General features: G+C 45.4%; 1 protein-coding gene across 2 annotated transcripts in view; it reads left to right on the forward strand.

The window, feature by feature from the left end:
• The window catches only part of Trappc10 (trafficking protein particle complex 10), a 62,340-nt gene that overhangs the window by 16,359 nt on the left and 21,835 nt on the right, over positions 1 to 24,146 (forward strand). For both annotated transcript variants that reach the window (XM_027394346.2, XM_035451981.1), the window contains exons 3-13: positions 2,775 to 2,910; positions 8,453 to 8,649; positions 10,961 to 11,156; positions 14,195 to 14,306; positions 16,328 to 16,575; positions 19,406 to 19,552; positions 20,111 to 20,225; positions 20,586 to 20,662; positions 21,620 to 21,711; positions 23,509 to 23,649; positions 23,945 to 24,057. In XM_027394346.2, coding sequence (XP_027250147.1) covers positions 2,775 to 2,910; positions 8,453 to 8,649; positions 10,961 to 11,156; positions 14,195 to 14,306; positions 16,328 to 16,575; positions 19,406 to 19,552; positions 20,111 to 20,225; positions 20,586 to 20,662; positions 21,620 to 21,711; positions 23,509 to 23,649; positions 23,945 to 24,057 — 1,574 coding nt within the window. The remainder of the gene's footprint in view (positions 1 to 2,774; positions 2,911 to 8,452; positions 8,650 to 10,960; positions 11,157 to 14,194; positions 14,307 to 16,327; positions 16,576 to 19,405; positions 19,553 to 20,110; positions 20,226 to 20,585; positions 20,663 to 21,619; positions 21,712 to 23,508; positions 23,650 to 23,944; positions 24,058 to 24,146) is intronic.

The raw sequence follows: 24,146 nt of genomic DNA on the forward strand, positions 1-24,146 counted from the left end.
TGAGGTCAGTCCCAGCCCTCTGTTTACTTTATATTTTGAAACAGATTCTCACTGAGTTTTCCAAGGTAACCTTGAACTTGTAGCCTAGGCAGGCCCTGTGATCCTCTTGACTTGGAGAATGTGAGTACTTGGCCTGTCTGTCCCTCTTGTCCTGGATGGGAGTTGTTGTTTTAGACATTGGATGACAATTCTTTGAGTTAGAGATCTATTGTGTAGAAATGGTGACTGTTTTTTTTTTCCCCTGGCTAATCAGTACCTAAAAGTGTAGGTGTTTACAGAGGAAGCAGTACTCTTAGCATCTGCTGCAGGTAAAAGATGTGGGTCCCTGTGTGCCTCCCCACCCATGTCCTTTGTTTTCCTCTCCACATTCGCTCTGTATTTTTGGCTGGTCTGGAGTTCACTGTGTAGACCATGCTTGCTTTAGACTTGTGATGCTCCTCCTGCCCTTGCCTCCCAGGTGCTGAGATTACAGATGTGTCCCACAACTGTTTTCATACTGTCCTTAAGGATAAGAAACTATAGAGAAAGGAGTTACTTGGGGATTTGTGTGAATAATAGAAGAGAAGGTGAAAGCTAGCTAAGTAACTTACTTCTCTAGTTGCCCTGTTACTCCTATCCCTGTGTGTGTGTGTGTGGGAGGGGGGGACTCGATAGGGGGGACGTTGCCTAGTGATTTGCCCAGACAAATTCTTTGATGGGAAATTGTCCTAGTGAGCTAGCTATTACTTGTAGAAAAATGTGTGGGTTTTGCCTGGCTAGTTCAGGTGACCTGATTTTAGTCAGAACATTTAAAGTTTCCCATTGGTGTGCATATTGGTGCAAGTCTGACTCTTATGGTCATCTTCTTTCAGACTATCCACTTTGTCTTACTAACATGAAAGATTAGTGTGGTATAGGTGGTGTCTTACCCTGGCTCTCTAGCAGGTGTCTAGTATTTTTGTGACTGAGTGTGGTGTCTTATTTAGCCACTAATAATATAACAAATACACAATGCTGGAGAGTGCTCTTTGGAAAAAATTATCCAACATCTAAAAAATCCTGACACCATTAAAGACAGAAAACAGTTGAGCAGATTGACATTGGGAAGGGGGTGGTTAATCCCTAAAGAGATGGTGTGACCTGTAAAGGGTGTCAAATAAGTACATTACTCAGCGTTCCTAAAGACAAGAAGAAATGTGTTCATTAAGTAAAAGACAAGATTGTGGGGAAAAATAAAATAGAGAAACAACATGGATTTATTTCTTCCCTTTTTTGGAACCCCAGTCAATGAGTGTAAAGGACTAACTAGCAAATATACACAGCTACAGGGTTTTTAAAGAGCACTATGGGCTGAGATATTTACGTGAGCAGAAATTTATTTGACTTAGGATTCTGGAAGCCAGGAATTCTGAGATTGTGGGATGGCTTCTGATGAGAGTCTCTGACTGCATTAAGTATGAGCCTCTTCCTTAGTGGCAGCTTACTCCATTTCTAAATTGGGGCTGTTATACATGCTACTTCCCAGAAGTACTGTCTCAGCACCAGTGAAGTATGGACTAGGTCTCCACACAGGAGCGTTGGAGGACTCAAAAGTCCTTCACAGTCTATAACAAGTGACAAAGTGTAGAACCTTGGAAGGCAAGGGAGAAGCCAGAGCTGGCCTCTTATGCCTCAGAGTCCCACCTCCTCTGAACAGTGGCAGTGGCTCCTGGTCCCCTCTGTTGATGCCTGGAGGCTCCTTCTGTGCAGAGCTCCAGGACCTCAAGTCCAGGCTTGTGAACAAGAGCCACCACAGTCAGGGGTCCTGTGCTTCTAGGCGTTGGGGCAGCCATGTGGACCCTATTGGATTTGGTCACAAGCCCTGCTGGAAGCAGAAATGTCTCTAGACTGTTAGGAGACGAGAAGCAGTGGCAGCCTCTCTGGAGTAACTGAAGGAGGAATCCCAATGAAACTTCCACCTCTGAATAAAAAGTACATTTATCTCAGGTGATGTGTGAAGCTCAGAGGATTTAAAGTAAAAATGAAATCAATAGCAGAATGAAAATAGATTGTGAACTTTGAAGCCAGCAGAACAAAACAATGCAAAAAGGAAATTTGGTTAATCTCACAGAAGACAGGCAGTAGAGAGCTTGCAAATAGAGAACCTAGTGTGAATATAAGTATGATCATGGTTAATGTAGATAGCTTCTGTTTGTTAAACACAGAGCATCATGGGAAAGCAGTAGGGGCTTCTTAAGTGTAGATGAGCCACAGGTGGCCTCTGGGGTCTCTGGTGCTTCCTTGGGTTGAAAGGGAGGCTTGTGCCACTCTAATTTGAGCTCTGCAAACAAAAATCTGTTATTTTCCACCAATAATTCAGTTGGTCACAAAAACATGAGGGCTTTTGAGAGGGTAAATAACTTTCCATACTTTTGACACTTGGGACCCTGTCTTCATTTTTTTTTTTTTTTTTTAGAGTGAGCCAGGTAGGTTTCCCTGCAAGAGTGCTGTTCTCACAAGTGTGTGGCAGCCTTGCTCAGACTGACGGTTGAGCTGCTATGCCTGGTGTTGTTGAATAAATGAAAGGCATTCTGGAGTGGCAGCTTTGACGTGAGAGCTGCTTGTAATAATCCCTGCAGGATTTCTGGTCAGTTTTAATTCATGAGTAGCATGTTTTTGAAGTCCTAGATATAAGTGACGTCTGTACTGTCACAGACCTACTCTACAGATGTGAGTGACGTCTGTACTGTCCAAGACCTACTGTGCCACCTGTGTTATTCAGTTGTTTTCTCAGTGACTTTTAAAAACTATTTTAGGTCCTATGGCCGAGCTCCAAAGATGATTCACCTGGAATCCAACTTTGTTCAGTTCAAGGAGAAGCTGCTGCCCAAAGAAGGGAACAAAGCCCTGCTCACCTTCCCCTTCCTCCACATCTACTGGACGGAGTGCTGTGTGAGTACTGGCTGGGGCACAAAGCCTATCCAGTGGAAGTGTGACATCATGATCGGGGTGTGGGGCTGTGCAGTCTTGGTGTTGTATCGTCTCCATTTCTCAGACAGGTGGTGTTATCCTGGGGAATCCCTGACTATTGCATGGTTGTGACCGTGAGCCCTGGTAACGTAGGGTTTAATCAGCTTGAACTTGTTCACCTTGTGTCCCCACCCCAGGAGTAGCTTTACTTGGTAGGCCCCATTCTTTACTCTGCTCGGCATTGGAGCTTTCACTTGTGTTTTGTAATTGTGTATTCATGATCTCAGATAGGTAGTTCTCCTGCCCCTGAACTAATGGGAAGTTCTGAAGGTTATTTCTTCCGGTCTAAGTAATAAAATAAGCACTTAGCAGTGTGCAAGTGCAGAAGCTGTTTCCTCTGGGATTTCAGCCTGCATTTGAGGCTACAGCAGTGTTTGGTAACTGGAATAAGACACGACTCTGGGGGCTTGTGCCTGATTGCACCTGTCCTTTGCCCCCTGTATTGCTTTTCAGGACGTCACACGGGATATGGGGTTGAGTGTGAGATGTTGTCTATCAGGCAGGCTCACTAGAGATGGGAATTTATGTTTCTAACTGAGGATGACCACACAGGGCCTCTACCTGGCCTGTCCCAGAGCTTCAAAGGGAAGGTAGACCTATTCTTAACCACATATACGTAGTATAGACCTGACAGAACCCTGGGAGCCCTCTTGGAGTTCAAACCCCAGATGTAGCCAGAAGCCACTTATAGATAGGATGGCTGTGCCAGACTTACCCTATGACCCTTTCTCTCCATAACCCTTCATTCATAATGTCAGATGTATTTTTATTTTTATTTTTCACTTCTGGAAATCAAGTCCAGGGCTTTGCTTGTGCTAGGCAAGTGTGTAATACTGAGATGCATCTCAGCCCAAGTACATTACTTTTTTTTTTTTTTTTTCTTTTTTTCTGGGATTGTTAGTGGGGCTTTGTTACATGTGTTTTCATTTTTGTGTGTAGGAATCCTGTTGATTTATATTCATATTAATCTTGGTGAGCTCTTTGATTGTATGCATTCATTTTATTGTTGACTTTCTTGGCCCCCAAGTCCAGATCAGGTGATGTTCAGAGAGAGAGAGAGAAAGAGAGAGCGAGTGAGAGCCTTCTACTTTTTCAGTTCTGACGGTAGAATGGTTTCTCTGGTATTGAGAGGCCGTGGCCACCTCTGCTTCAGTATGACCTCCTTTGTGGGTGTCCCTAGCTTTTCTCCAGAAGGACTGGGGCCCATGCTCATGTGGAGGAAACAACATCTACTCCCATTTTCTCAGGAGTTGACACTAGGAATGTAAGTTAATTTCCCTAAAGGCCTTTTTTGAAATGGTAGAAGTAACCCCACAATTTCCTCTTTGTATCTACAAGTATATTGAGCTCTAGGCATGCTTCTCCTATCAGAATAGACCTGTAGTCCTGGTGTAGGTCCCTCTTGCCTAACCTTGTCTTCTCAGTGTACATGATACTGGAGAATACTCACTGGAGTCCTTGAACTCTCTGCTGTCTGTTCATCCAAGGTTGGTCAGTAGCTTTTGTTTTGTGCTGTCTTTATGAGGCTTAATTACTGATACCATTTGTTTTAATCTTATGTCTTTGAGTGTTTTACCTGCATGTATGTGCACCACATGCATGTTTGGTGCCCACAGAGGACAGAAGGGGGCTTTGGGTACCTTGGAACTCAGATTAAGGATGGTTATGAGTTGCCACGTGGGTTCTGGGAAACCAGCCGGGGGTTGTCTAGGAGAACAACAAGTGATCTTAACCTTTGAGCCATCTCTCTAGCCCATCAATATAAATTCTGAGTCATAAAAGGAATTGAAAGTTTCCTTTATCTTCTCTTTCTGAAACTAGTTATGTTTCATTGGAGTTGCTGGCTGTACAGTTTGTGGTTGTTCCATATGTGAGACTGAGGCAGCTATCTTCCTGTGAGAACTTCCTTGAAAACTTTCTGGATTCCCTTCCATGAAATTGGCCTGTTTCAGCCATGTGTTCATTTTGATAGACTATGCTTTGCTTAAAGTTGCACGTCTCAGTTAAGTTTTAAATTGTTTCCATTGAACTGCACCAAGTGGTCCATTCTGCCCTGGACTCCTAGTTCTCAGTTCTTACTTTGTGTGTCTGTGCTTTCTTTCCTTGATTAGGTTAGTTTGTCAGAGATCTACAACTTTAATTTATTAATCTGATTGACTATTAGTCTGTTCCTGCCCCATTAATTTCTACTTTTATTTTCATATAATTTGTTCTTAGTGCATATATGGTCTTAGTCATGACGTCGTGGGAGCTTTGCATTGTCCAACTCTCCCATCCCTGCTTAGTTTAGTTTAGTTCTTTTGGTCATTGTAAATGACATTCACTTTTAATTAAAATTATTCAGTAAGGAGCATGCTTTTTCCTTTTTGGTTTTTGTTTTTGAGACAAGCTTTCCCTATGCAGCTCATCTGCCTTAGCCCTGGCTTGGCCTCCAGAGCATCAGGGTTGCAGTGTGTGCTCCCACACTCCGCTTTCTATTTATTTCCTCGTGTGTGTGTGCGTGTGCGTGTGCGTGTGCGTGTGCGTGTGTGTGTGTGTATGTGGTCACTGTTCCATGGCACATATTTGGAGGTCAGAGGACAGCTTTTGGACATCAGTTCTCTGTTCCACTCTGCGGGTCCTAGGGATCCAGTTCAGGTTGTCAGGGTTGATACAAGTACCATTTCCACCTGAGTCTTGATTGTTTACTGTAAGAGGTTGTTGGGTGCAAGTTGACAGAGGGTGGCACTGATTTCAGAGGCTTCCTTTAGTCTTGGAGGGAGAACTGTAGGCTTGCTGTTGTGGTATTGGTCCCTACTTCCTGAGAACCTTATGATACTTTGTTACTATTTCAATTTTTAAAAGTTCAGAGTGGTAAAAACTGGAAGGCCTGACCCCCCCAGAGGTCAGAAGCACAGATCCCCTGGAACTGGAGTCACAGGTGGTTGTGAGCTTCCATGTGGGTGCTGGGAATTGAACCTATGTCTTCTACAAGAGCAGTAAGTGTTCTTAACCAGTGATCCATCTCTCCAGTTCCTTTTCCAGAGTTTCTTGAAGATGCTGATTCCTGGCTTTTGGTTGCTATTGTTTCCCATGAGAAACATTTTATCTTGTTCCCATTGTTTTGTGCACAGATCATCTTTTTCCCTTTGGCTCTTTCAGATATTTTTTTTCTTGATCATTGTTTTTAATGGGGTAATTACAGTGTGTTTGGGGATAGATGAATATATATGTATGTATATGTATGTATATATTTAGAGTTTTGGCTTTATGAACTTATTTTTATCAAATTTGGAAAAATGTGGTATGAAAAATGTGGTCATTTCTTCAAATATTGTTAAACTGTTTCTCCCTTTCTGTGGGGTGGAGATGGAGGGTGACAGGTGGTGGATGGATGCTGCAGCCCTGTGGAGATGCATTGGACTCAGCATTTCTCTGTTCAGTGTGGATAACCACAGCTGGTCTTGGTGGTCACACATCTTTCTTCTGCATTGTCAGTCCATTTGTGTGGTTTTTGTTCTAAAACTCATTGTCGGCCTATATCTACAAGTTGTCTGTGCGATCCTGCTTCCTGCCTGCATGACTTCAGTCTTCCACTGTCCATAACATGAGATGTGTTAGTGGTTTGTCTTCTGGCTCTGTCCTCTGCCATCCTGGGCTCTCTTTCTGTTGTTTGATTTTCATACTTATTATAGATGCTATGTTCTGACTGCTTTGCCTGCCTGCCAGAATCTTTTCTAAGATTCTATTTTTATTTTATGTGTATGCATGTATGTATATCTATGCCCCACATGCATGTTTTTGTACATTGGTTTTTCCTCTGTTCTTATGTAAAAGATCTTCTTGGGTTATATTTGTTTCTCATTTAAACCAGAACATAGTTTTTGAAATCTCTGAAAAAAATTGCAAGTACTGCTTTTAGAGTTTAAATCAAAAGGGGGACTGAAAAGGATTGATTGGTTGGTTGGTGTGGTGTGTGACACACGTGTCACTGCATGGGTAGGGAGGAGAAAGGATAACTTTTAGGAGCTGGTTCTCTCCACCATGTGGATCCCAAGGATCAGACTCAGGTCACCAGGCTTGGTGGCAAGTACTTTTACACTCGCTGAGCCATTTCCCAGGCCTGAAAAATAGAAGAGCTTTTTGGTGGGTCAATAAAATCAGACATGTCTGTATCAGCCTGAAGAGTGGCTGAAAATCCAAAGAATGAGACATTCCTGGAATGAGACAGTGAGGGGGAACTGTTAAAGCAGAGGGGAGGCCTGTAGAGATGGCTCAGCACCAGTTGCGCATCCTGATCCCAGCACTGACAAGGTGGCTCATAACTATCTGTAACTTCAGTGCTAGGGGATCTAACGTTGTCTTCTGGTACTAGACACATGTAGTGCACAGGCAAACATGTATGTAAACTACCCATCCATTCACATAAAATAAAAACAAATAAATTGAATACATTAAAAGGAGTATGTGGGGGCTGGAGAGATGGCTCAGAGGTTAAGAGCACTGACTGCTCTTCCAGAGGTCCTGAGTTCAATTCCCGGTAACCACATGGTAGCTCACAACCATCTGTTATGAGATCTGGTGCCCTCTTCTGGTGTGCAGATACACATGGAAGCAGAATGTTGATACATAATAAATAAAATCTAAAAAAAAAAAAAAAAGGAGTATGTGTATTTAAACAATAGCTGTTCCTAAAAGTGTTAACTCAAAATTTTGCATTGTGTTAAATATCTTTTGTTGTTTTTGAACCCAAAGCATATGCTAGACAAGTGCTTCACAAAAGCCAGCCCCAATCCTTGCATCCTGGTTATAGCTTTTTTTCTAAGTGTAAATGGAATTGTAAGTATGGTACATAGGGGCACTGGAGATGAAGAACAACCAACAAGAGGAAATCTGCTGTGGCTCCCTGACTTTGTTGGGGAGGGGTGCCTTCTCTGACCACTTGGGTTAGTCCTGGGAGAGAGAAGTAGAACTGACTGGGAGTTGAGCAGCTTCTGCCAACTCCCGTGAGCTGGGACAGCTTGAGGGAGCTGAGGTGGTCTTCTCTCTTGGCTCTTATGTGGAGAATTCAAGGGATATTGATGTTGGATCAGGACCCTAGGGCTCCCAGAGGGCTACAGGGCAGCTATCTGGAGGCGAGGCTCCTGATTGACCCATGACAGTGTCAGCCTTACAGAGCTTGGGCATAGAACCCTGACCAAAGTTCCTCCTCACTTAAATGGACAGTGTTACCCCAGGTGACCTCCTCAATTCTTCAGGCCATGGTGCTGTATCTCATGCCTTTGGGTGCCAGAATATGTTGGAGCTGGGGCTGGGGCAGGTGTGAAACCAAGCATGGCAGTTAGGCTCAGGCCTCTGGACTTTTCCCCACTCCTGTTCACCTCTGGCTGCCCTGGTGTGTTAACAGGCTGTGGCTAGTGCCTCTTTGTTATTGATACCCTGTGCATTGGGGAGCTCACCTTCACAGTGACTTATTTATTTTTAGGATACTGAAGTGTACAAAGCTACGGTAAAAGACGACCTCACCAAGTGGCAGAATGTTCTGAAAGCTCATAGCTCTGTGGACTGGTTAATAGTGGTAGTTGAAAATGATGCCAAGAAAAAAAACAAAACCAACATCCTTCCCCGAACTTCTATTGTGGACAAAATAAGAAATGACTTTTGTAATAAACAGAGTGACAGGTAAGTGTGTCTTGCATTTTACTCCCTTTGGTTGTTGTCAGTGATAACCATTGACTTTCTAGCCAGTCTAGAAAGCTACAGAGGAGTGCTGCGCACCACCCACCCCCTCTGTCCTCTACAGTTCCTGGCCTACCAAGTCGTCTCCAAGTGTGCATCCTAGTGGGAGAGGCTTCTGGGCCAAGTGGCCCTGGTGATGATCAGTCCTTGAATAGTGTAGAATTTCCTAAACAACTTTTTAACTGTGGGGCACACATTTCTCTGTCTATAGTCCACTTGCTAAAAGTTCCTGGAAGGAAGTTGCAAAACACCAACTTCATCCCTTCATTGCAGTGGCTTACTGCCCATCTCTGCCTACTTGAACTTCCTGTCTCCTTAGCACTGCTGTGCCCAGTTGGCCATGTGCTGACCACGTGTGGGTCTCACAGATTGGCACTGGAACCTGGACTCTACCCTGATGCCACAGGTTGTCATTTCCATGGTCACTACCACCAGTGGAGGATTCCCATGCTGTGAGAGCCTGTAAGAGCCAGCCTGCTTTGGGGCCTGAAGGAGGTGCTCTGGGGATGGGATGGGCCAGGAAGTGCAGGCTGTATGAAGTAAGTGGGAAAGCAGCCTACGGCAGAGTGTTTTCTTCTGTGTGTCTTTAGAGCATTGTCATTCTCTGTGCAACATTGATACCTACTGTTGTCACTTAGTACATTGTGAGTTTTCCATGTCCCATATGGCTAGTCAGAGCTAATAGTGTATTATATTAGTAAGCCACATGTTATTTATAGAAACCTCAAGAACTATTGGGTTCTTGTTTGCTTACTGTTATTATAAACAACATTGTGTACATTTTTCCAGCTCAGATACTATGAATGTCCTTAACTGTTTCCTTCAGATAAACTCCTTAAAGGGAAGTTGCTTGGTTATAGGTTCTGTGTATTCTTCAAACCTTTGGCTCAGTGATTGTTTGAGATAGTGGTAGCATCAGTGTATGAGGCCCTCCTTGTCACTCCTCCTCCCTTGTGCCTCTGTTAGCAACTGCTCTGGCATTCTGTGCCCTGGGAGACACTGCTGGCCTCTTGATCAGTCTTCATCCCTTGCATCAGTAGCTGTGCTGAACCCTACCTTCCTGATTAATGCAAATAGATGATAACCTAGAGATCTAGGGAGTTGAAAGGCCTAACGAGGAAGGAATGAGGAAATGATAGTGTAATGTTGCGTGGGGGCTGATGGGTAGGCAGCAGGCTGCTGAAGGAAAGAAAGCCCTACCTCATGAGCGGTGTTGTAGGTTTTCATCCCCGCAGTGTGGGGACTACAGGAAACTGCTGCTGCTCAGTAAGAGTGTTGGAAATTGCAGCTTCTGGAGTGAGCAGGGTGAACTGGTAGATAGATAGCAACTCCTGTTGGGAGGCGACCTCAGGGGGCTGGCCCTGGACTCTGTTCCTCTGGGAGGGATCAGTGCCTATTGGGTAGGTGAGGAGAGTGATGGCTTTTCTGTGCTGCCTTACCTTTTTGGTGGCTGCATGGAGGCTGCTGTTCCCTGAGGGGATGTGTTGGAGCACAGAGTTGGTTCATCTCACTGTTTACTAGCAACTTGATAAAAGTTTTCTTAAGGATCATTGATGCCCATTGCATCAAGATTTTAAAAACATTTGAATTTATTTGCATCATGGGCACAGTCTCCTTGCAGTTAAATTGCGTCACACCTGTCTGTCATTTGCATTTGTCCTGTGTCTTAGTATTGTCCTTACTGAGTTGTAGTGTGGTGATAGAAGCGTATCTATGGGGAGGACTAGGGCTCACTGCAGGGGTCTCCCAGGACATACTTCAGTGAGCAATGGGGAAGAGATGTCAGGTGAACAAGGAGTGTGGAGGGACAAGAAGGGCAAGGCATGCTCAGTGACCAAACTGGAGTAAGGGGAGTTGAAGCCCCATGCTGCAGTTGGACTGTGGTCCTCCCATCCCCAGATGAGGTATCTCAGTTTCATTCTGTCTTGGTAAGGAGCTGGTAGAGTTTGTGAGTCGTGTGAGAGTGAGGGTTGGGAACTGAGGGTGGTGTGGCTCCTGTATCACAGCCAACCTTGCAGGCTCACTCCTTTTTAGTCCCACTCTGACTCTTGTCCATTCTGTTGCAGACTTTCCTTGAACCTTTTGCAGTGCTTCCTGCCCAAGCAGCAATGAACTGCTTTGGCCCCTCCCTGACGGTTTTCCCTGATTGAAGAAGGAAAGCAGGAGAGGTGGTGGGGAATTTGGGAAGGAGGCTCAGCTAAGCAAGTGTGTTGTACCCTAAGATTTTCCCAGACTGCCCTTCATGTCTTGGCAGGTGTGTTGTGCTGTCTGACCCTTTGAAGGACTCTTCTCGAACTCAGGAATCCTGGAATGCCTTCCTGACCAAACTCAGGACACTGCTGCTCATGTCTTTCACCAAAAACCTCGGCAAGTTTGAGGATGACATGCGGACCTTGAGGGAGAAGAGAACAGAGCCAGGCTGGAGCTTCTGTGAATACTTCATGGTTCAGGTACTGGTGCCCTCCTGACTTGCATGAGGCAGCTCTCAGGCTAGTTGCTACTGGCTTTCTGAGCCAACCCTGTAGCACAGAGTGGGTGTTCTCATTGTAAGTAGATGACCATGAGTTCTGTAGGTCTCCTGCTGCTTCACAGCTCAAACTGCCCCACCTTGTTCTGGTCATTGGACTCATCTTTGTTTTGTTTGGCCACAGGGACTTACTTTTAAAGTCTGCTGTGAGTTAGGCAGAGGTGCCAGCATTGGGAATGACTGATATGGGTGTGCTGGTTCACCGTTGTCTAGACTGTCATTGAGGGAGGGTTTCTGGGAATATCCCATGGCTCCAGTAAAGGATTGTGTTTAGCTGGCTCTTTCCTGGAATTTACCAAATTACTTAGGCTTTTGAAATTGTTGTTTACAATCTGCCTTTTGTTTTTGAAGGGGAAAATTCTTGGGTGCATAGAAGGTATATGGTGTAGGGTTCCATGTGATGCAGAGCTGTAGTAGTGCAGGGACTGGGGTCTTGCTCTTGGGATCTCTGCTTTCTTCACCATCTTTTGGCTGGGAAAGCATAAGTGTCATGTTTAAATATCAGTTGTGTTCATTGCTGAAGAAGTGGCATATTTTGAATAACTAGAAAACCCATTCTGATTAGAAATTGGATTTTATTTTTTATTCTGAAGAATCTAAGGGAATTAGGAAGGTTTGGCACATGTGAGGAGATTTGACTATGTCTATCATTCTCTATGGTTGTAGACACCTTTCTGATGGCCCCATCTCCTCACTTTTGAAGCTTATTAACTTAGTCTAGGAATCACAGATAAGAAAGGGGAATGAGTAGATGAAGACAAATTGCCTGGGTTAGGGTGGAGATCAGTTTGAACTATGTACGTAATGGAAGGGTGGAGGATGGATAAATAGATATGTACTTGGATGGATAGGTGCGTGATTGGATGGATTGGGTAGGCAGGTGGATGGAAGGGTAGAAGGATGGATACATGGATACATAGGCAGGTGGGCAGATAGATGATAGATGGTAGGAGAGTGCATGGATTGATGAAGAGTTAGACACAGGGACTGGAGAGATGGCTCAGCAGTTGAGAACACTGGCTGCTCTTGCAGAGGACCTGGGTTTAATTTTCAGCATCTGCATAGCAGCTCACAACTGTCTGTAACTCCACCTCCAAGAGGAACTGACACCTTCTTCTAGCCTCCTTGGTCACTGCGTGCACATGGTACACAGACATAGGTGCAAGCGGAACACCCATACACAGAAAGTAAGAGTTAGGTGCATGGATGAATTCATGAAATTCGAGTAAAGGCTATGTAGTCAATAGTATTGTACAAACAGTGATTTCAGAATTTGAGACTGGTACTACAGTTACATGAGGTGTTAATGTGGCAGGAAGCTGACTAAGAATTCTGTACAAAGCACTGTTTTCTTGGCAACATTTCCGTAAGTCTAAAAAAAGTAGTTCAGATTAAAAGCAAGAAAGCAACCATGGAGGGAACGGGGAAAGAGCCCAACTATGCCATGGCTTGAGGACATTGTGCTCAGTGAGAGGGCCTGCACAGGACATTGCTCATGCCTGGACAAGCTTCCTGGAGTAGCCCGTTTCACACACAGGCCATGAAGAGAGGTTACCAAGGCCATGGGGGGGGGGAGGGAGTTGTGTAGTGACAGGTGTGCAAGGTGAGGGAATGAAAGGTTATGGCCTCTGTTTGTACATAAGTGTCGATGTGCTTTATACTGATACGTAGTTAAGCTGGTGTAGACCAACCAGGCATGTAATCCTAGATTTACAGAGACTGGAGACAGGAAGAGCACAAGTTTGAAACTGGCCATCTGGGCCAAATAGTGAGAGCCTATCTTGAAAGGAAAATCAAATATCACAATTGAAAAGATTAATTTATTGCAGTATTCAGCTTGCAGAGCACTTGACAAGAAAGGGAAGAGGAGAAGAGAGGTAGGGGAGGGGAGGAGAGGGGAGAGAAGGAGAAGTCAGGAGAGTCAGGAAGTCTGTGAGACACTGTCCAGCAGGGTTTTCAGAGGCAGCAAGACACAACTGGAGGGGGTCCTGGCCTTCCCTGCAACTTCCCTCTGGGTTACAGGTAATGGCTGAACTCACAGCCTGGTGACTGTGCCAGGAGTATGCTGCATTTGCAGGCGGGAGTTTAATCCTCATACAGAAACCCTGCTAGGGAACTTTATTATCCAGATAAGGAGCCAGATGAGGACCTGAGGCCCGGACTTCTGGGCAACCCAGCTGCAACTGGGGGAGCTGATGAGGCTGGAGTCTGAATCTGAAGTGGGCTGTGGATTCCATCTGTGTTCATGATCCCTTTCCAATGAGGGCCATATGGGGCTCCAGGCTGTGAGAACAGGAGGTAGATGAATGCATCAGTGTGGATTTACTTAGATGTGTTTGACCCTCTCTCTGGCTTTTGCTTTATAGTAAAGCAAAATTTAATTACAATGATGGAAATCAGGGGAAGAAAAGTTGCCCCTGGCTATCTCTGTTCATTATTTAATTCAACAAATACTAAGCAGCTATTTGTGCTGCACACATCAGTGCCAGGGTGATGTTCACACATCACTTTCATGAATCTACTGTAAATCTACTGGTCAGAGTGGAGAAGGAAGGCCCATACGTCAGAAGTGCTAGGGCCTCAAATAGAAGCCTGTCAGAACAGGGGACACAAACAGCCTGGGAGAGGCCAAAGAGGAAGCTGTGTGGAGATTAGGAGGAAGAGTGAACATTCCAGCGCAAGAGACGAGACAGCTGTGTGCCTGTAAAAGCCTGTAAAAGCGAGAGGCTGGGTTATAATGTAACACTGGAATGGGTACCACTGTGACCAGCTGTGTGCAGTGCTTCTGGAAGGCTAGAACCCGGGCTTGGTCTTCTCCCTCTCCTTTGTGTTCTCTGTCCTCGTGTGTGAGTGAGTACTGATGTGTTGTGGAGGCCGGCCTTGGTGATCAGCCTTTCACAGTGCTGTCTGCTCTCCATGGCCGATGTGGCTTCAGGAGCTGACTGGTGTTTTTGCTGACAGGAGGAGCTTGCCTTTGTTTTTGAGATGCTGCAGCAGTTTGAAGATGCCCTGGTACAGTATGATGAGCTGGATGCCCTGTTCTCGCAGTATGTGGTCAACTTTGGGGCCGGGGGTGAGTAGGTGTTTCAACCACCAAGCTGCTGCTCAGCGGTTTCCCTACTTTTCATTTCAGCTAGTTTATTTGTCCTGAAATTAATCATTTCCTATAGTTAATGTAATTATAAAGGGTACTCTAATTCCTGTTGGAAGTAAAATGAGAGATAATTAAGAATTAGTCACTGTCACTTTTAGAGGAATCTCAAGTAGTAAAAGCGCTTACAAAACTACTTTCAGGTTACATAGTTTTGAGGAGTAGATGTTCTCTCTCTGCAGCCCTCAGAGTTCCTTCTGTGAGTTTACCATGACATCATCACAGTGGCACCATTGATCTTCCAAGTGCTTAAGTAGTTCTAAATTCTTCATTTAAAATTACAAAATTAGCATAATGAAAACACATACAAAGAAAATAATTGAAAGCTGGGGAGTAAGTCAGTGGTTAGAGTCCTTGCACTACTGCAGGACACACATTCAGTTAAACATGAGGACTTGACTTTGAACCCCCAGAACTCATCAAAGGCTGGCCATGGTGGTGCATGCTTGTAGTCCTGTGGCAGGACCTTACTGGTCAGCCACTCTACCGATTCAGCAAGCTCTGGGTTCAGTGAGGGACCCTGCCCTAAAAATATAAGAGAGCACTTAAAGATATCCAACATTGATCTCGTGTGTGTATGTGTGATCCAACAAACAGGTACACACATACACACAAAACTGAAAGAACTATCTGGGTGTTGGTGGTGCACTCCTTTTATCCCAGCACTCAGGAGGCAGAGGCAGGTAGATCTCTGAGTTTAAGGCCAGCTTGGTTTACAGTGTGAGTTCTAAGATAGCCAGAGTTTACACAGAGAAACCCTGTCTTGAAAAAAAGAAACAAAGATAATAATATTAATAAAAGAACTAGAAGTCATCCTGTTTTCATGGGAGGGCCACCTGGTCCCAGGCATAGCTCTGGTGCAGTTAGGAGCAAGGCAGAATCCTGCCCTCATGGACGCCCCTTGTGGGTATGAGTGAAATCAGCTTCACTTGCAGCCGGAGTAGTCATGGGCATGGAAGGGAGTTTGGGGAAAAGGATGGCTGAGACCGCCCAGAGGCCTGAGTAGAGTATGATAGTGACCATAAAACACCCAGTCTGACAAAGGGAACTGCCTGTGTAGTGTCGCCTAGGCTCCACGCAGCAGCTCCACTTAGGCGATCACAGTGGTTGTGGTCAGGGAGGCAGGAAGCTATGGCTGACATGTGAGTTGTCGAATGATGTCATTTGACATCATCACTAGGTTGAGCATGGAGTGGCCGTGAGGTTAAATCATACAGATGAAATAACTCATTAGTATAGATTCTTTTTTATATAATTATTTATTTGTATTTTATGAACATTGGTGTTTTGCCTGCATGTATGTCTGTGTAAGGGTGTCAGATCATTTGGAACTGTAGTTACAGACAGCTGTGAGCTGCCCTGTGGTGCTGGGATTTGAACCTGGGTCCTCTGGAAGAATAGCAATTGTTTTTAACCGCTGAGCCATCTCTCCAGCCCCATAGATTCTTATTTTAAGATCATATTTAGTATGAAGGCTATGACTTAGACTTGGGGACCTTGTTGGAAGCTGACAGGAAGTTCCTTCCGTCTGGTTGCTTGCACCCTCCTCCCTGTTCCTTCATCCCGTCCTCTAGTACCTCCACTCAGGGAGCTGTAGGAGGGTTACAAAGTGAGTAAGGCAGCTAACTACCAGATGGTCAGGTAGGTAAGGCAGGTAGGTAAGTGCTTCTCACTGGGCTTACTGACAAGGAGCTTGTGAGCATCAAGGGCTGCCTTACTCATTGTATACCTACCTACACAGGACCTCTTGGGTAGGATGCTATGTACTATGTTTAGCCACTCCATCTCAAAGCACCGGCTGATTGGTGGGGCAGGGGTCCAGGGGTAGCTGGTTGGAAAGCTGCCTGCTCCTTCATGAGACCTGGAGGTCCTGGGGCTGGGCAGGAGCATTAGTTAGGTGAAGTGCCTGCAGTCAGCATCTTCCATGATGTGTGTTTGTTTAGATGGTGCCAACTGGCTGACTTTTTTCTGCCAGCCAGTGAAGAGCTGGAATGGACTGGTGCTCCGCAAGCCCATAGACATGGAGAAGCGCGAGCTGATACAGAAGCGAGAAGCCACACTGCTGGACCTGCGAAGCTACCTGTTCTCCCGCCAGTGCACCTTGCTCCTCTTCCTGCAGCGGCCCTGGGAGGTGGCTCAGCGAGCCCTGGAGCTGCTGCACAGCTGTGTGCAGGAGCTGAAGCTCCTAGAAGTGAGCTGCCTCTTCTCCTCACTTACCCTGGGAAGTGTGGGCCCTTGGGAAGCCAGTGAGTGGCAGGGAGGGGTTGATTGTATCCTGCAGTGATAGAAATTCCTTAATCCCCTTGAGGATAATTTACCTGGGGGATACTGATCTCTTCCTGCCTGGAGTCATGGACACTTGAGATGGTAGTTCAGAGACCTCTTCACCCAGAAACACTCACGTGTGCAAACACAGAAGGTCAAGATCCACAGCACCGCTTCTCAGTTAAGACCTCCAAAGTGTCTTGCCTAGAGCCATTGGGTATGTCATCCCATGACCTGCCGCAGGCTTCCCAAGGGAGAGTCCTTGTAAGGCCCTGGTAACATGTGGAGAGGCACATCAGTCAGTTACCCTTGCTGTGAACAGCTGCCTCAATCAGCTTAGAGGAAATGCTTTTGGCTCATCCATCGTGACAATGAGAGAGTCTGGTGGAGGCTCCTCACATCTCAGGATCAGGAAACAGAACAAGCCAGAGCTGGGGGCCAGTCTATGTCCTCCAAGAGTTTGCCCCTAGTGACCTACTCTACCAGCTGGACTCCATCTGCTAAAGGTGACACAGTCTTCCAGGTAGTGCTGCCAGCTGGAGGATAGTTCAAAACATGAGCCTGTGGGAGACACTTATTAAGGACATACGTGTAAACTTGCTCTATTAGCTAAAATGTTGATAAGGCAGTATTTCATAATACATAGCATTTTTGTATATACCCTGCAGTATTAAATGACAGGCTCCAAGGTGTCTTTGAAATCATCTTAAAAACTTTATGTATTTTGTGGCCATGTGTGTGAGGAGAGTGCATGTTTGTGGTTGTGGGCCTATTGCTCTCCACCGTATTTCTTTAATACAGAGTCTCTTGGGGCTGGAGAGATGATGGCTCCACAGTTAAAAGTGCTGGCTGTTCTTCCAGAAGACACAGGTTTGATCTATAACTCTAGTCCCAAGAGATCCAGTGCCCTCTTCTGACCTCGTTGGGCACCAGGCACACATATGGTGTATAGATATACATGCAGACAAAACAAAACACTCTTTTACATAAAATATAACAATAGTAATATTAAATATAATTAATAATAATAATAATAATAATAATAATAATAATAATACAGGGCCTCTCACCAAACTGGAAACTTACCATTTTGGTTAGGGTGACTGGTCAGTGAGCTCCCAGGGTCTACCTGTCTCCACCCCACACCCTCCATTACTGAGGTTGCCTCATGTGCAGCCATGCCTGGCTTTTTATGTGGCTACTGGGGGTGTGAATTCAGGGCCTCACTCTTACCCATTAAGCCATCTCCATGATACCCCCTCCTTCTTTTTACCCAATTATTTTTCTTATATGTACTCAATAAGTAGGAGAAATAATTCTCCACGGTAAAACATGATTCTCTTGGACACCCGTGATGACACTGGTGGAGGGACCCTGCTGTAGTGGTTCTCTGTGCTTTCCTGCTCCAGAGGTCTTTCTTTCCCCAGTGAGTACAGAGGAGAGGGCATGTTCACTTAGGCTCACAGACTTGTAGCCTGTAGTGCTGAGATCTCTTAGTAAAGAACCTACCTCCCTGCTCACTGTAGCGTGGGAGGTGAGGCTAGGATGCTGCCATCCTGAGGGCATGCTCCTGGGGGATCTTAGTGCTGAGCCCTGAGTGTGGCCTGCTTCTGACCATGCAACTGTGAAGGGAGCTTTTTCTGTGCTGGATGTAAGTGAGTAGTCTCACCCTTCAGAAACCGACCATGCTGTCATCCACAGCAACACCTAGTTCTTGAAGCTCTTCCAGATTCTCCACTGTCTGGGCTCAGGGGTTCTGAAAGGAGACTATTGGGAGTCTGTCTCATGAGCACAAGGTGGCCGTCACATGCCACCAGTGCAGATTACAATTGTGTTTCACTTTAAATAGATACAAGTAGCATGTTCACCAAAACTAAGTTTTCAGCTACAAGATAAACCATGTTAGTCATCAATGGTGAGCATATTTCTGTTTCACAGATTGAGGGAAGGTGCACTTAGAGTTGGTTGTAAAAGGTATGTGCTTTTATGGTCCACAGGCCTTCTTGGGGCTGTCACCAGTTGTGATGATGCTCTAGGCAAACTCGGGATGTTATATGGAGTCTGTCATGCATGTTCCAGTGTGTATCTTTAATTCTAACACCACTTTGATCTGTTGTAAAGCATTCAGCTGTCACTGATAAATGTCATTGGTGTCCTTTCTGCTTTGTTGAACAGTCTGTTGTTAGTGTGACCATAAAGTCACCTGAGATCCTGGTGCTCCCCTCCCTGTTTCTTGACATATAGTCAGGCCTCATGCTAAGCCGGGTGACAGCTTTGCATAGGTATTTGTTTGTTTGTTTATATTCTATGTATGAGTGTTTGCCTGCATGTGTGTCTGCACACCACATGTGTGCTTGGTTCCCTTGGAGATCAGAAGAGAGCATTGGATACCTGGGACTAGAGTTATGGGGGTCATGAACTACCTACCATATGAGTTCTGGGAATTGAACCTGGATCCTCTGAAAGAGTAGTAAGTACTCTTAATTTCTGAGCCAACTCTCAGAAATTAAGGCTTTTCTTAATAAGGTTTTAAAATTATGTAACTCAAAATTGTATACAAGATAGGTCCTTTATAATCACCAGACACATGATTCAACAATATGTTTGTATATAGCTCACTCCTGTCTCTGGCTTGTGATAGGTTATCATTCTGTAATTTTGTGGATCATGGCCATATTACACTGAGAGCTGAAAGCTCTGAGTACATAGGTTTGTGCTTACAGCGCCCTCATGTGCCCCCTACTTATGCCTCATAGGTCTCTGTCCCTCCGGGTGCTCTGGATTGCTGGGTGTTTCTTAGCTGTCTGGAGGTGTTGCAGAGGATAGAAGGTTGCTGCGACCGGGCACAGATAGACTCCAACATTGCCCACATGGTGGGGCTGTGGAGTTATGCAATGGAAAAGGTACCTGCTGCTGTGTGTGAAGGTTTGCATTGTTTCTAAGGCGGGCTGTGTGGCAGATAGCATGGGCTGTTTGGAGAAATCTAGCTTATCTAGACTAGTTTAGATACTCTCATGTCCTTACAGTGTGTCTGGACACAGCCATGGGTCATGGTCTCTTAGTTCTTGCCAGCTTCTTTGGCAGATGGCAAGTGAGGCAGTGTCAGTGTTGGGATGGACAGATAGGAAGGTGCAGTGGGCATGTAGAAATGCAGGTGTGGGCCAGTGTGTGCTGTGGGTGGACCCAGGCGCAGGGACAGTGGGGAGGGTACACATAGAGCAGTAGTTTAAAAAGTGGGGCACAGTTAGCTGAATGACAGACATAAAAAGGATTAACAGCCCCAGCTCTGTTCTGGAACTAACCAGGAAAAGGCGTGAGCCTGCAGCAATCCCAAAAGATGTGCTGTAAAATTCAGAAAGCTAAGTTTCTTCCACAATGAGCAGGAGTCAGGGTTACATGTTTACTACATTTGTGGATTGCCTGCTGACCTCTGAACTGAAATTATGGGTTTCCCTCAACAGCTGAAGTCCTTAGGATACCTATGTGGACTTGTGTCAGAGAAAGGACCCAACTCAGAAGATCTCAACAGGACAGTTGATCTTTTGGCAGGATTAGGAGCTGAGAGACCCGAAACAGGTATGGTTGCTGCTGAAGCACAGTGGAGAATGCCCGAAGTGACAGCACCCTGCCAGGTGGGACTCAGGGCAAGTGTGTGGGTCTGTGTTGCCCCATTCATACGTCATTTCCCCACCTGAGTGTGTGTCGTGCATGTTTCTAAGAAGTCTCATCTCAGAGAGCAGTTTTGCCGGAAGGTCCTGGGCTGTGTGGTAAATTGGAATGGAATGGGCATGATAATGTGGGTCACACGGTAAAACGAGTGTTTTCCTGACTCCCGGAAGTCAGGCGAAGCCACCACTCAGGGCTGACAGTGAGTGGGACAATCTTGGCCATTGGTGCTGCTGCTGATTAAGGACACTTAGTACTTTTGTGTTTCAGCCAACACAGCTCAGAGTCCTTATAAGAAACTCCAGGAAGCCCTGTCATCGGTGGAAGCCTTTGAAAAGCACTACTTGGTAAGCATGGCAAGAGTCCCCACTCTGTCCACAGAGCCACTCAGTCCTAGCTGGCTTCGTTCTTCTGCATGGCCTTCTGAATTGCATGAGCTGGTACTTCAGACCCCTTAATGTTGACCCTGGTAGTTTATTTGGTACACTGGGGAGCTCTGTATAAAAGCTGGGTAAGATCACATGTTCTTTAGTGCCCCTGATACCATAATTGGGCACAAACACAACGTTGAAATACTTATATTTTGCTCAACATAGGTTTTCCCCCTTAGTAAACAGAAACTGTAAGAACAGATAATGAATAATGAATACCTTTCTTTGTCAAAGTGCCCGTTTGTATTGGGCAGAGCTATCATGCTTGGTTTTAAAGGTTCAATTTGAGAGATTCCAGGAAGTAATGAAGGTAGACCATGAACTGGGAAGCATCTGCCAATCCGTTGTGATGGTGTTCCCAAGAGTGCCAGGACGGGTATGCACAGACAGAAGCAGTGAGGAAGCTAAGTGGGCTGCGCTGTGTGAGTTCATGGCTCTCTTTTATCACGTGCTTCATAACACACGTATAAGTTGCTGACTATGTATGGAAATTATGGCATGTCATGTGACAATTTGAAAGTGGAGACCAGGTGAAAACTGTTAATGACAGTGTCTTGCTGCAGCACTGGGTAAAGGAAATGTCAGGTAGCCCTAAAAGTTGAAGCACAGCTCTAGAGGGAGGCGTCAGTGCTTAAGAGCATGTAGTGTCTGTGCAGAGGACCCACCCGAGTTCTTTTCTCAGGACCCATAGTGAGTGAGTGGCCTGTGACACTATCTCCAGGGGGTCCGCCGCTTCTAGCCTCCTTGGGCACCTGCACACAGGCACATACCCTCAACCACATACACGTAATTTAAAAAAAACAAAACAAAACAAAAAAAAAAACCCTTAAAAATAAACTCATACATAATTGTGCTTTTTTTACTTTTCCACAGGATTTGTCCCATGCCACCATTGAAATGTATACAAGTATTGGGAGGATTCGATCTGCCAAGCTGGTTGGAAAAGATCTGGCAGAATTTTATATGTAATTGATGGTGACTTCTTTGATTTTAAGCATTTTATACACATATAAGAAGATTTTTACACAGAGTTAGTGTAAAGTTTGCATAACGTGGTGTGGGGAACAGGTAGAATCCATTAGCCAGTCATCGTTTTTGTCTTTGAGTTTCTTTCAGAACCACATAGGGATATTTTTGGCTTATTATCTTAAGGGTTGTTAACTGATCTTTGACCTGCTATGTTTAATTAGCTTTAATGACACACATCCAGATACACATGCACAAAACACTGTAATAACTTCAGTGAATAATGAGAAGTATTTCAGAGCCTGCTTTCCAGGTCATGTAGTCTTTCTCTAGAGTGTATCACAAACCCACTGGATGCAGGTGGGAGGGATGAGCTGGAAGTGAGCACAGAAACCTGCTGTAGCATTAGAGTTTGCATGTGATAAAACTGGTCTGCTGAAGAAAAGCTTAGCCTGGCACAGTGGGATTCAGTTTCAAAAGCTGTGCAAAGAGACAACACTTATTTATAAAGGGGAAGGGGAGCTATGTATTTGAAACAAAGTTTTGAAATCTGTGCTTAAAGTAATTTTAGTAGATGAAACAAAAAGAATTGGTGGGGGGGCTGGAGAGATGGCTCAGCGGTTAAGAGCACTGACTGCTCTTTCAGAGGTCCTGAGTTCAATTCCTGGCAAGTACATGGTGGCTCACAACCACCTTGAATGAGATCTGGTGCCCTCTGCTGGCATGCAGGCAGAAGACTGTATATAATAAATAAATAAAATCTTAAAAAAAAAAAAAAAAAAAGAGCTGGTAGGGATTGCTAGACAGGGACTTGTAGACACCTAAGTGACTCCATGTTTTCTGGAGCAGCCAACCCTCACCTAGCTCATTCAGGGTGGGGCTGCAGCTATGAACAAGTTCAGGGAGTCATGTTCCACTCCTGAATTCGGGGGAAAGCTATGTTTTTGGTTGCTGTGAGTTTAATGCACTTGACCGATGCAGAATCCAGAGGCACAGAATCCCAATGCCAGGCACTGGCCTTGGTTAGGACCTGGAGACCCCGTTGAGCATGGCCACATACTAGCTGAATGACAGTTGGCCTCCCTCTTCCTGTTAAGATTCCAAGATTTAGAGTGCTTTCTAGCACTAGAGGGTATAAATGAAGAGGTATGGAAAGTTCTGGACCTTTACAAAAGCACAACTAGGGATTTGCATAAGAACCAAAGAATCCAGAAAAAAAAATTTTTTTTGGTGGTGAGTTTAAATTTTACTTAATTTGAGAAACATTAATTTGGGACTTATGAATTCTGATTATGTCTGGAGTAGTGGAAATGGAGGTTTGTTCCTCCCCAAGGATGCCCTGGAGAGCTTGGCAGCATTGGCTTCTGGCTAGCCCAGCATCCTAGCCTCTGGGGAAGGAATGGGAGCCCCAAGCTCCCAGAAATGTTAACAGCCCTGGTGAATTTGCACTGTAAACTTAACTTGGTTTTATTCTGAGCATCGTTGTGCTTTCTTTGGACCTAGTATTTCTTTCTCCTGGTATTGCTTGTCTAGTCTTTGGTGCTCTCAGTGTCTGAAACCAGCTTATATCTGCCCAGTCATAGCTGACCTATGCTAGTGTCAACAGACCTATGCCAGAGCAACAGCATGTTATCACCATGAATCCACCGTTCACATGGTGCCCTGACAGTCCTTTATGGCTTCCTCATAGGAGGGGTGGCGGGGAGGACTATGGGAGGACATGCGAGTATCACGTGGTGGTCTGCAGTGCTGGCCCTTGTGATGCCTAACAAGCTTCTGTTTGCTAACTTTGCAAGGAGGAAAAGGTCGCCACAGAAGGCAGAAATGTATCTTCAGGGAGCTTTGAAAAATTACCTGGCTGAGGGCTGGGCCCTGCCTGTCACACACACAAGGAAGCAGCTAGCTGAGTGCCAAAAGCTCCTTGGGCAAATGGAAAAGTATCCTTTGAGTCCAATGTCATAAAGCAAGAAGTCTAATTGTATGGTGGCATTGCTCACAACTGAGTGTGCTGGAAGCTCTTAGTCATAGGGGAAAGAGAGGCTCTGCCTCACTGGGGGTCCTGTAGAGTGTAAACCAAGTGCTCACTCTTTTATCATCTAACTTTGAGTTTCTAATGTTTTTTACAAAAATGACCGCTCTCCTTTGAAGTCAAGAAGGGACATTTGAAGTCCCTTTGCCCCAGCATCCTCCTTGGGAAGTCCTCCTTCCTGGCCCTTAACTCTTCCACTTCAGCTACTTACAGACCAGCAGCCTTCTAGCCAGTGACCATCACCTGACGGAGGATGAACAGAAGTACTTCTGCCAGGAGATCCTCAGCTATGCCAGCCAGCAAGAAGACAACCCAGGTGAGACTGGTGGCCAACCCTGTGTCACAGGGTTTTCCATGCAGGGAGAAAGGAGGAGGGGCGAAGCCATGCCACCTGCCACCTGCCTG

The sequence above is a fragment of the Cricetulus griseus genome (assembly GCF_003668045.3).
Source record: "Cricetulus griseus strain 17A/GY chromosome 1 unlocalized genomic scaffold, alternate assembly CriGri-PICRH-1.0 chr1_0, whole genome shotgun sequence".
NCBI classification, from domain to species: domain Eukaryota; kingdom Metazoa; phylum Chordata; class Mammalia; order Rodentia; family Cricetidae; genus Cricetulus; species Cricetulus griseus.